This window comes from Poecilia reticulata, linkage group LG3, assembly GCF_000633615.1.
Source record: "Poecilia reticulata strain Guanapo linkage group LG3, Guppy_female_1.0+MT, whole genome shotgun sequence".
In the NCBI taxonomy this organism is placed as follows: domain Eukaryota; kingdom Metazoa; phylum Chordata; class Actinopteri; order Cyprinodontiformes; family Poeciliidae; genus Poecilia; species Poecilia reticulata.
Genome location: NC_024333.1, coordinates 27,897,018 through 27,909,971, shown reverse-complemented (window position 1 = coordinate 27,909,971; position 12,954 = coordinate 27,897,018). Strand labels below are relative to the sequence as shown.

Genomic DNA, 12,954 nt, shown 5'->3' with positions numbered 1-12,954 from the left:
ATATTTACCGTGTTTGATGTTTGTTGTAAATGACTTATACTCACAAATAACGAGGTAATTAGTCCAAGTTTGTCGTTTATTGAATGTTCAGAAACCACAGGGCTGTGATGCGCCAAGACAAAGGTAAAACAACCCGAACAGGTGATCAACTCTAAACCACTTGCGCCTTTTTACTCTCCGTATCTCTGCCATTTAAGCACACCCRTTGTCATGGCAACAGGCTGGGCTCCACAAGCCGACCAGAGATYATGTTAAAAACACAACATTCAGTCCGTTACAATATTAAGTTTGCAGGCTTGATGTTTATTTTTGCGATTATTAATAAGCCTCCCCTGAACACAGCAGTGGTTGATTAGTTAATTTTAAACTCCTGATCTGCTAGTTATTTTGGTAATGGAACCGAAACACACAAAATTGCGGAACACCTTGTTGAAACAATAATCATTGAGATTATTATTGTTTTTGGGTCATTAATGTGGACACGTTTTGTTGATTTTTTTTATTGTTGTTCTTTAATAAAGTTACGAATGTTTTGATAAGGAGTTAGAGGAGGACATGCTGGTCTAAGCATCCTTGTGGCGTTAAGTTTGTCACATAAATGCTGAGATCGACTCAAAACCTTCCGCAATCGACGTGTCGCACCGCTGCTATGGTAAAGCACAAACAGTTCAGAAAAAATATGAAATGGGAGGGAAAACAGTTATTTATTAACTGATTAAGTCATGTTTTAGATTGTTCTTGAAAAACTAATCAGTAACGGCTGATTAGTGGGCACACTGATTTTTTACAGCAAACAGCCACTCCCCTCTCTTGCAGGTACTGCGTACCCCGGCTAAATCTTTTAGGGGTACGCAGTGCCCTGCCGTACCCCYTTACTTTCACCCCTGCTTTTTCATCTGTTGGYCATATTGGATTTAACTAAATTTTCTTGCACTTGCAATGAATGGCCAGTAGATGGCAGTGTRTTGTGTGATGCACTAATGACCACGTTAGTGGTCTGTGTGCAAAATAAAAACCCATATAAACACAAAAAACTGGCTTTGGGATAGTTGTTCACTGCCCGCTATGCATGAAATGGATTATATATATAATGCATGGTCTGAGGTGCTTACAGGATGGTGTTTGCCAGTCATGAAAGATATTTGGAGATGAGCACCTGGACCCCTCTTGACCCCACTGGGGACAAATTTGTAAGATCAATGGATTGCTAGAATAGAGACTAGCATGGAGGCTAGATCTCCCACATTGTGAAAACTTTGTGGGAGACCTAGCCTCCCACACTGGAGGGAGGGTAGTATGGGAGGCTAGATCACTCCCAATGAATGTATTTTTTACAAATCCATTTATTTGTAAGAAAATGAATGGATTGCTAGAATAGAGACTGGAGGCTTTATCTCCCACACATTGAAAACCTCTGGGCTTCATTGAAGATCAAGTTTTGTATTTTGTCATTTATTATGTAATGATTGATTGGAACATGTCATGTTTATTGCAAGGCTGATAGAGAGGAATATTTGCTTTTGTTTAACATTTCAAATGTGGCATGGTTTGAGCCTTTTGCTAACAAAATTTGTCACTTTGACCCTGAGTGCTGCTGTTCAGCCTCTTGTATTCACAAATGCATCAAAGCAATCAAGAAAAACTGTGAAGCAAAGGATCATGGGTGATGAAAGAGATCTGTCTTTAATAAAAAGRATCGCCAATTATTTTAGTCTATTTTCTATTGCAAAACTAACTTGCAAATAACATGGCAGCAAAATATAGGAGCTGCTTGTTTTGAGTCAATTTCTTAATGTTAATGAAAAAGTTCTTGCTTCATTGGTTGGTTATTTAAGTTACAGGCACATGCAAAGGGGACTAGGGGTGCTTCAGCATCTGCCCCTTTTGCTCCTTGCCCCCAAATGCCCTTTTGGTCAATTTTTTGACCAAAAGGGCAKGGCTTATGACAAGCGCAAATAAGTTTGTTTTGCAATTAATTTTTTCACTTCATGAGACAAAAATGTGTGATTTTGATTTTAAAAAAGTTTTTTGAAGCAAAACGTAGTAGGCTTTTCTCATGGTGACATGCATTAACAATTACATTTTGCTTTTGTTTTTTGTTCTTTTTTCTGCAGTTCCACGTTAAAGTTTGATGCAGCTCTGCTTTCCTGAATGGACCATCTTCATCTCCACTGCAACTGTAGCTAACGGGCAGCTCATTTTTATAGATTACAGTACACTAAAAGGTTGCATTGTGCCCTTGTTTATATTTTTAATACTATAATTCTGTAAAGACAAAATATGTCTGGTGTTCTAGCTCTGACTTGCATATCTTGCTAAGTTGTGGGTTTGAATATTGCAATACTTTCCTATAACAAAACAGACCTGCAGAAAGAAATTACCAATAAAATATCTTACATATGCATAGTTGTACGCTCAATATAGAGATTTTCCTAAGCTTTGATTGTCTATCTCACAATGTTGTAATTTATCATTGTTTATTAAACWCTGAAAGCTGAGAGGGTTTGTTAATATTCTGTCCAAGAATGCAGTTARAAGTGCCCTTTTTTGAGCACCTGCCCCTTTAGCTGTCTCTGCATGGCCCTGTTAATAAGGGGAAATGTTTGGTTATTACTGAAATAAACTGTCAATGGAACAAGAACYTTTTTCAAGTTTCTGTAGAACAATGAGATGTTAAAGTTCCTCTGTATGCAGATGACATTTCAGATCAGTGTCTGTCCTGTGATTGGACAAATCAGTGTCTGTCCTGTGATTGGTAGCTTTCTTTCCTGCAGGAAGTTGTGAACAGAGTTTAAAAGCTGCTGCAGGACTGCAGACATTCACAGGAAGCTGGACCAGCAATGGCTCTGCTGAAAGTTCTGCTGCTGCTGGGGCTGTGTGAGTTAGAAACACTGGACACACTGGGGACACTGGAGACACTTCCACTGGTTCCAGGGAGGCTGCTGCTCCCTGTGACTCTCAAACTTCCCTCTGATTCTGTTTCAGACTGAAACTTCTTTGCATATAAACTGTGATGCTTTCTAACCTTTAATCTGTTTATTCTCTTTCTGTTCCTGCAGCCATGTTTGTGCCTGATTTCTGAGTAAAGTCGTCCTTTTCCTCCTTCAGGTGTTTCAGTGAACTCAGGTGTTTCTCTGCAGAAGAGAATCATTGGAGGTCAAAACTGTGATAACGGGGAGCGTCTTTATCATGTTCGGCTGGAGAGCAGCAATGGTACTCATATGAGCCGCTGTGGAGGATCTCTGATCCACCCTAAGTGGATCCTGACTTCAACTCTCTGCTGGATGTCAGGATGGTAGGAAAGAGACATGAAGACACTTTTGTCTGCCAATGATCAGGTTTTCTGTATGTTCATTATAATCTAACCTTTTCTGCAGGACTAACGTAGCAATGTTAAAAGTTCATCCACGGACGGCTATACATTCCGTGTACAATCAGGTAATTCGACACAATCCTGTGATTTATACTCATGGCGGCCACYAGCATGGCATCATGTTACTGAAGCTTCAGACACCAGTAACAGATATCCCAGTTGTTCAGCTACCAGACTGCAGGCGTCGTCTTAAAATGTAAGTCTTTCTTTCATCAAAAACACAACTTAAGGTTTTCTGTCTCTACTCCTCCAGTCCTTCTGCCTCTGTTTCAGCACACCTGAGTCARGTAATCAGGCCACCAGCAGAACCAGAACCCGTTTAGCTCAGGTGTGTTGGACCAGAGACAAATGTAAAGGGTGCAGGACACCGTTATTGAGGACTGGAGGTGGACACTCCTGTGTCAGTGGATAAAGTCCTTCTTGGATTTATTTTCTGTTCTTTCATTGTTCTTCATAACAATTYATTTTCTAAATTGTTATCTTGTATTTTTGGATTTTATTCTTATTGTGTTTTAGAGGTGATGTTGTTCAGCTGGCAGGAGAAGGAGGAACGACAACCGGCCCCAATAATCGGCGAAGTGAGAGAAATATTGAAGTTATGAGAATAAAATTTTGTCTCTAAAGAGAAGGTTGAGTGAAGAACATTTTTATGATTCTCATATTTCTCTACAGTGCCCCCTGGTGCTCCTATTCCAGTACATCTTCAGTGTGTTGACATGAATGTTGCTCATGTTTCCCTCGTTGTGCCGAGTCGTGGGTTTTTGTTCTATGCTGTAAAACCGAACAAGGATATATGCTATGTAAGTTTGTTTCTTGAATATCTCTCTACAGCGATTAGAAGACTTTTCTGTTTTACAACATAAATATATTGATATAAATTTTTCTACAGGGTGACTGTGGTGGAGCAGTGATGTACAACGGCAAGATTTATGGTGTGATTGCTTTTGGTGGAGAAGATGCATGTCAGAGTCCAGTTGAAATCATGGATGTGTGTCAATACAAGGACTGGATTAAGAGAACAATTAGGCATGGAAAATAAACTGTCATGAAATAAAATTCTCATCAAATTTCCTCTCACATGCAATTTTACAAAGAACAATTAATAAGTGATCTCTGTGGTAAATATATGTGTTATTCTGCACAAGCACAGAACAGAGGATTAAACAGCTGCTAGGGCATAATTTATTAAAACTGTGGAGATTTTAAGAGTCCCTCGGTGTTATCAAACTGATTTAAAAATAAGCGTTGTTGTTTAAATTTAAAATAATGACTTACTTAAACACCTTGAGGGGTGATTTCAAAATAAGGTGCAGGAAAATAAGTTTGCGTATGTAGTTCTGACACTAATCCAGTATCTTACCGTTACTGCTCTGCAAAAACACAAAATCTTACCAAATTGTTTTGGTCTAGTTCCTAGTGCAAATGTCTTAGCTCACTTGAAAAAAGACAAAATCAACAAGTAACTCTTTAGCATCAAATATAAGCTTGTTTAAAGTTAATAATTTCTTAGTATTGATTTTTAAAAAGTACTAGATCCACTGGCAGACTATTTCACTTAAAACTCAAACTTTTTTGCCAATATTAAGGAATTATTTGCTTAAAACAAACTCCTCCATCTGGCTGCAAAGTTAGTTTTGTCTAATTTCAAGTCTACTAAGATATTWAAGTTACAAACTGGACTAAAAATGGTAGAAATATAAAGTGTGTYAGTGATGTAACAACAATAAAGACATTTATCATGTCACAAGCAAAGATTTGTTTTATTTCTTTCATTGATTCATCTATTYTCCAACTATGRTGCACCAAAGGASCCGACTRAAATCCMAGYATCATTACMTTGAGAAATAATGAGCTKTGGTTAAATATAAAACAGGCTTTAATGCAGAAAATGATCAAATGTTTCCACGTCACCCAAATGGAGCAGATACAGAGTAACATTCACCGTCCAGCTGAGCTCCACTCAGCTCACCTTAGGGGAGACACCAAGTGAAGCAAAGATTGTAGAGCAAGCTCTGCTTTATTTTCTCCTCATTCTGCTTCCTCTCTAAGGTGTTTCTTAACTTCATCAGTTTTTCTTTATGTGTGACTGTTGTCAGTCTTAAATGTTGTGGTTATGTCAGCCTGCAGCCGTATACATGAATAGATAAAACAGAAAAGACAAAGTCCTTTTGTCCATAACAGAGTGTTCCTTATGAATTTATTGTAACATTTCTTGTCTATAAAATCACAAGATTCATAGTTTCTTTTACAAAGTACATTTTAGTTACATTTATGTTTTTCACATTGTGGCATCAGGGCTTTTTTCTATTTTTGTATTCATGCGTGTCTTAAACTTTGTTAGCACATTAGCTCCACTTTACACTAAACTAACTTTTAGCCTCATAAAACAGATGTTTTTTTTATTAGCAGATGAATATATAATCACGTTTCTAATTAGTCAAATCACAGACTGTTACTTGCCGGTTCATCTCGTTACTCCAGGCCACTGCTCCTCATCCCTTCACCCTGGTTTCCTCTTGGTCTCTTCATGTCTCTGGTTTGGGTTTATATTTGTTCCTTGCTCTTTGTTTTTMTTTAAATTAGATTTTTAATTAAATCTACAACAGAACTTTTTCATCTCCTGCCTGCTGCATTTGGGCACAAACCACACACATCAGGACCAGGGCTGGCAAAGCAAACTAAGCAGCCACTTAGGGCCCCAAGGCCACTAGGGGGCCCTCTCAATGGAGCTTATTTTTTTAGTAATAATTTCTATGTCATAATATCAAAAACACACAATTTCACCATCCATCCATTTTCTGCCGCTTCMTCCRGGGTCGGGTCACAGGGGCAGCAGCTTCAGAAGGGAGGCCCAGACTTCCCTCTCTCCAGCCACTTCTTCCAGCTCCTCCAGGGGAATCCCAAGGTATTCCCAGGCCAGCTGAGAGATATAGTSCCTCCTGTGTGTCCTGGGTCTTCCCCCGGGCCTCCTRCTGGTGGGAAATGCCTGGAACACCTCACCAGGGAGGTGTCCAGGAGGCATTATAACCGGAGGCCCGAGCCACCTCAACTGGCTACTCTCGACATGGAGGAGCAGCGGCTCTACTTGGAGTCTATCCTGGATGACCAAGCTTCTCACCATCTCTAAGGGAGAGCCCAGACACCCTGGGGAGGAAACCCATTTTGGCCACTTGTATTTGTGATTAATCAATTTCATTATTAAGTTATTTGTTTTTACAATAATATGTATTTGATAGTGTATGTAGAAATTATAACTTTATTGGCAAAAAGAAAAAAATATTGCTCTTGTGGGCCCCTGGTGGCCGCAGTAGATACAGCTGGTATCATGAGCTGCTGTACAATGAGCAGAGCATCTAAGGTCCAAAGCTCCGGTCAGAAGTTAAGTAACCAAAACAATGTCTCAAAAAGGATTTATACTTCAGGAAGGGATAAAATCCAAGAGTCAGTAATTGTTCTAAGATAAAGTCACCAATCAGATTCCACCTGGGCTCCAGGTGAAGGCGATACACCTGCAGCATGCTCACTTGCCGATCCCCAGCTGACTGCGACGCTTCAGCACTGCTCCCCTCTTCGGCGTRCCAYGTCTCTTTTCAGACCGATCCAGCTGAAAGAAAGAAGCAGGAAGACGCTAGCATCCCCACACCAATACTTCGTCGAGAGATATATTCCCTGCCGATACTCTCTGATCGAGACGGAGCACTACTAACAGGCGCAGGCAGAGGTTCCCCTCTGCCCTGATCCTCTGTGCTGGGCCGTCAGTTCACCTCCCGGTGCTCTGTGCCTGGCGTGCGGATTCCGTCCACCCCTCGCTCGACATCGTATCCGTCTCTGTCACTTACAGGATCAGTCTTCACCTCTCTCCTTCCATCCCGGCTCCTTTTATTTTGGCTTCAATCAGCCTCCGCTGACACCTGAGCTCACTGATTGCATTCAGCAAGACGGCCACATCCAGCCCAGTGCGTTTGGATTATTAAAGGGGACAAACAAAATCCAAAACAATTCAAACATGCAAAGCCCAACAAAAAAATTTAAATAAAAAGAAAAACACAGTCATATTTTTCCCTGTGCAACACTAGGGTCTTTGTTTGTGTGAAACTGAGTTTAAACCTCAAATTAGTTGATTCTCCTGCTTGGCTCTGTATATTTCTGAGGTATTTTGGCTTCAAAACGCCGTATTTGATAACGTTTGAAAACAATAATTAAAACTTCTCAATGTTTGAGATTATAATATGTTTTTACGTCAGGCTACATAGCTGCTAGATATGTTGTTTGCTGCTGAGAATAATTATTTTGTAGCTAAAACAAAGATTATTTTACATTAACTTATGAAAAACTTTTGTTAAAATCATTTAAAAAGGCACAGAATGAGTCCAGTACCAGTACCGGTCCACATTCTCAGGGGAGAACGACTCACCTGGTACAAATAAATTTTTAGCTATTGGACTAACGCTTAAGAGAAATTTATTTAATCAAAGAATGTCTTGAATATGTGTGTAGGGCTGCACCGATTGCAGTTTTCTGGCCTATCCCTGRTTACCAATCTTTAAAAAGCCTGACATGCTGATTTAGATTTTTGTTGATATGATTTTTTTTGTCTGAAATGTCGCTAAATATACCACGAAAGCCACTGAGTTGGTAATAGCGGGGTGAATATTGTTAACTTTAAATGTTCAGACCTGACCTGGTTAGCCTGTCAGTCAAACCTCTCCTTGCAGAGCAGAGGACAGAGACTAATTTTAAACTTTTGCTGACGAAGATGAGATTAGAGGATAAGATGGGCTTCACATGTAAATATAAGCAGATCACAATCCCCCAAAATTAAGGAAATCGGCGCCCAGAAATAAACTGGTTGATAAATCAGTTGGCCAATAAATGTATCCTATCCTGCTTGTTGTGAGACAATTCCTTAATGTTAATGAAAAAGTTGTTGTTTCATTGATTGGTTATTTAAGTTACAGGCACGTGCAAAGGGGGACTAGGGGTGCTTCAGCACCCCTTTTGCTCCTTGCCCCCAAGTGCCCTTTTGGTCAATTTTTTATTTTTATTTTTTGGGGGTATTATTATTTTCTAAGCCCTCTTCTGACACATAATAGCATGTACTAAAMTTATTTAGTTTTCTTTGTTGGTATTTTTTGTACAACATAATAAGCCCTCCGGTCACCTTGTTACCTTTGACCTTTTGCCCGTGACGTATGACGCAGTTGCCTCTCGCACAGTGAGGTAAGGTGGCTAAACTGGAGCTCAATGTAGCGAACGTTCCAGATTACAGAACAGTTTTTGGTGAAGTAAAAAAAAAGTTTTTGGTGAATAAAGTGAAGTACTTGTCATATGACAGAAAACGTTGGTATTGTTTCTGCTTCAGTACGGAGTCGCGGTTTAAGCAGAGAGGTAATGAAATACAACASACACTGACAGGCCTCTGCGTCTGCCTTTCTYTGAAGAMCTACTGAGCGGGAGGAGACAGCCAGGTGAGGAAAAACTGTTCTTATCTATCGATTCAGTGTATTTATCATACAGACATTAGACTGTTGTTGTTGTGCTATTAGCTAGCTGCTAGCTAACGACTTTGCTAGCAATGCAAGATAACTGAAAAGCTTCTTCTCTGTATCGTTAATGATTGCAGTCATTCTGCAGTATCGCTTAATAGGGGGCACATTGCCCATCCAAAACCGATCATCTCCATAGTGGATATGTCTTCTAATTTCCTTTGCTGCAAAATGTACATTGCATTTATTCTAGCATTAGGTAAATGTATCTTGAAGGAGAATAGCACTTAAATAAAAGTCCAACAAGGATATTCATTTAGAATTAAAAATAACTCACCATGTATGTAATAAAAGCGTGTCATGAATGAAGGGGAAAAAAACTCAATCATGACTTTAAGTTTAGGGTCTGGTTAGCAGAGTATGAAGTTAAATTCCCACTCCCTTTAAAAAAAAAAACTAACCTCAGTGAAGTAAAATAAAATTGTAATCAAAACTTTTGGAATGGTAATGATTTCTTTTTTAAAAACAAAAGGTTTTGTTTAAAAAACTTAAAAAAATGTAATAATTCATTTTGTCTCATGAACTTAAAGTTATTTGCCAAACATAAACTTTCATTTGCACACATCAGAAATCTTTTTGAGATTTTAGGCCCTGCCCACGATGTCATATGAGAATCACAAGCAAAACTTTTAGTCACAGACAAAAACTTAGAATAGCAAGAAAAGATTTATGACAAGCGCAAATAAGTTTCTTTTGCAATTAATATTTTCACTTCATGAGACAAAAATGTGATTTTGATGTTAAAACAGGTTTTTTAAGCAAAACTCACTAGGCATTTCTCATGGTGACATGCATTAACAATTACATTTTTGCTTTTTGTTCTTTTTTCTGCAGTTCCACGTTAAAGTTTGATGCAGCTCTGCTTTCCTGGATGGATCATCTTCATCTCCACTGCAAGTGTAGCAGACAGGCAGCTCTCTTTTATAGATTACAGTACACTAAACGGTTGGATTGTGCCCTTGTTTATATTTTTAATACTATAATTCTGTAAAGACAAAATATCTCTGGTGGTCTAGCTCAGACATACATATCGTGCTAAGTTGTGGGTTTCTATAATGCAATAGTTTCCTATACCAAAACAGACCTGCAGAAAGAAATTCCTAATAAAATATCTTACATATGAATAGTTGTACACTCTATCTAGAGATTTTCCTTAGCTTTGATTGTCTATCTCACAATGTTGTAAGCTATCAATGTTTATTATACTCCGAAAGCTGGCAGCAGAGTGGCGTTTTTAATATTCTGTCCTAGAATGCGGTTAGATGTGCCCTTTTTTGAGCACCTGCCCCTTTAGTGGTCTCTGCATGGCCCTGTTAATAAGGGGAAATGATTGGTTATTACGGAAATAAACTGTCAATGGAACAAGAACTTTTTTCAAGTTTCTTTAGAACAATGAGATGTTAAAGTTCCTCTGTATGCAGATGACAGCATCCTGTGATTGGACAAATCAGTGTCTGTCCTGTGATTGGACAGATCAGTGTCTGTCCTGTGATTGGACAGATCAGTGTCCGTCCTGTGATTGGACAGATCAGTGTCTGTCCTGTGATTGGACAGATCAGTGTCTGTCCTGTGATTGGACAGATCAGTGTCTGTCCTGTGATTGGTGGCTTTCTTTCCMGCAGGAAGTTGTGAACAGAGTTTAAAAGCTGCTGCAGGACTGCAGACATTCACAGGAAGCTGGACCAGCAATGGGTCTGCTGAAGGTTCTGCTACTGCTGGGGCTGGGTGAGTCGGAAACACTGGACACACTGGGGACACTTGTGACACTTCCACTGGTTCCAGGGAGGCTGCTGCTCTCTGTGACTCTCAAACTTCCCTCTGATTCTGTTTCAGACTGAAACTTCTTTGCATATAAACTGTGATGCTTTTTAATCTTTATTTATCCTCTTTCTGTTCCTGCAGCCATGTTTGCATCTGATTTCTGAGTAAAGTCCTTCTGTTTCTTCTTCAGGTGTTTCAGTAAACTCAGATGTTTCTCTGCAGAAGAGAATCATTGGAGGTCGAAACTGTGATGAGAGCGAGCGTCTTTATCATGTTCGGCTGGAGAGCAGCAATGGTACTCATATGAGCCGCTGTGGAGGATCTCTGATCCACCCTCAGTGGATCCTGACTGCAGCTCSSTGCTGGAAGCMAGGATGGTAGGAAAAAGACATGAAGACAGTTTTATCTCCAGATGATCAGGTTTTCTGTCTTTTCATTATAATCTAAACTTTTCTGCAGGACTAACGTAGCAATGTTAAAAGTTCATCCACGGACGGTTATACATTACAATCAGGTAATCCGACACAATCCTGTGATCTATATCCGCGGCAACCGGCGTCATGACATCATGTTACTGAAGCTTCATACACCAGTAACAGATGTCCCAGTTGCTCAGCTACCAAACTGCAGGCGTCGTCTTAAAGTGTAAGTCTTTCTCTGATCATAACATGACTTCAGGTTTTCTGTCTCCACTCCTCCAGTCCTGCTGCCTCTGCTTCAGCACACTTGAATCAGGTAATCAGGCCACCAGCAGAACCAGAACCYRTTTAGCTCAGGTGTGTTGGACCAGAGACACATGTAAAGGATGCACCACACCGTCACTGAGGACTGGAAGTGGACRCTCCTATGTCAGTGGATGAAGTCCTTCATTGATTTATTTTCTGTTCTTTCATTGTTCTTAACAATTAATTTTCTACATTGTTATCTTGTATTTTTACATTTTAATCTTATGGTGTTTTAGAGGCGATACTGTTCAGCTGGCAGGAGAGGGAGCAACGACAACCGGCCCCAATAATCAGCGATGTGAGAGAAATATTGAAGTTATGAGAATAAAATCTTTGTTTCTGTCTCTAAAGAGAAGTTTGAGTGAAGAACATGTTTATGATTCTCATATTTCTCTACAGTGATAATTTCTGCTATTCCAGCAAATCTTCAGTGTGTCGACATGAACATTGTTGCTGCTTCCCTCTATGTGCTGCCATATGGGCATATATTCCGTGYCGAAGCACCGAACAAGGATATATGCTATGTAAGTTTGTTTTTTCCCAATATCGCTCWACAGTGATTAGAAGACTTTTCTGTTTTACAACATAAATATATTGATATAAATTTTTCTACAGGGCGACTCTGGTGGAGCAGCGATGTACAACGGCAATATTTATGGTGTGATTGCTCTTGGTGGAGAAGACGCATGTCAGAGTTCAGTTGAAATCTTGGATGTGTGTGAATACAAGGACTGGATTAGAAGTAAAATTTTCCGTGGACCATAAACTATCATGAAATAAAATTATCAAATATCCTCTCACATATAATTTTAAAATTGTATCTACATCAGTTTGATCCACGTTTGTAGAATTARAATAAATTGTTTGGATTTTTCTCACCTGATCTTCACCTCCCTAATGGAGCTTTCTCTTCACCTCAGAAATGAAAAATAAATCAATAAATGCATGAAAAGAAACATTTTCTGGCTGATTGTCTTTACATTCATGGTTCAGTTTGTTCAGTTGATATTTTCCCTGAACTCAGTCTAAAAACATGAGTTTTAAATGACATGAAGAGGAACACCAGAAGTAATTTATTTATTCAGTTTTTGTTTTTATTTTACATCAGAAATGAACATGCACACTCCAAGAAATAAACCTGTATACTTTAGTATACTAAATTTTAACATACTTTAGTATACTTTTATCGATATACTTAAACTGTACCATTTTGGAACAACTAATTTTGTACTAAGTATACTTTAGAAGTATTTAAATTGTATTAAATTACAACTAATAGTATATTTTAGTATACTATTCATACTTTTTTGGAACAACTTCAAGTGTACTTAAAGTATACTTTTTAAATATATTTCAGAGTTTATTATATTTTGAGTGTAATAATTCTGTCTCAGAATTATATTAAAAATATATATTTAATATATTTTAAATATACTATTAATATATTAGTAATGTATTTAAATTACACTTAATTTTTATTTTTTATTTCCTGCTATTGATAATAAACTACAATTTTAATTACTCGTGAAAGTCTTTATTCCTACGTACC

At 38.6% G+C, this 12,954-nt stretch overlaps 2 protein-coding genes across 2 annotated transcripts; both read left to right on the top strand.

Moving 5' to 3' along the window:
• Positions 1-2,771: 2,771 nt before the first annotated feature.
• Positions 2,772-4,452, top strand: LOC103462793 (putative trypsin-6). The gene is made up of 6 exons (XM_008405787.1): positions 2,772-2,877; positions 3,109-3,295; positions 3,378-3,569; positions 3,890-3,951; positions 4,046-4,173; positions 4,263-4,452. The coding sequence occupies exons 1-6, from the start codon at positions 2,841-2,843 to the stop codon at positions 4,410-4,412; spliced, it is 756 nt and encodes a 251-aa protein (XP_008404009.1). The 5' UTR covers positions 2,772-2,840; the 3' UTR covers positions 4,413-4,452.
• Positions 4,453-10,604: 6,152 nt separating this feature from the next.
• LOC103462792 (anionic trypsin-2-like) lies at positions 10,605-12,363 on the top strand. The gene is made up of 6 exons (XM_008405786.2): positions 10,605-10,644; positions 10,871-11,057; positions 11,140-11,325; positions 11,642-11,703; positions 11,805-11,929; positions 12,021-12,363. Exons 1-6 carry the CDS (start codon positions 10,608-10,610, stop codon positions 12,168-12,170), a joined length of 747 nt encoding a protein of 248 aa, XP_008404008.1. The 5' UTR covers positions 10,605-10,607; the 3' UTR covers positions 12,171-12,363.
• Positions 12,364-12,954: the final 591 nt, after the last annotated feature.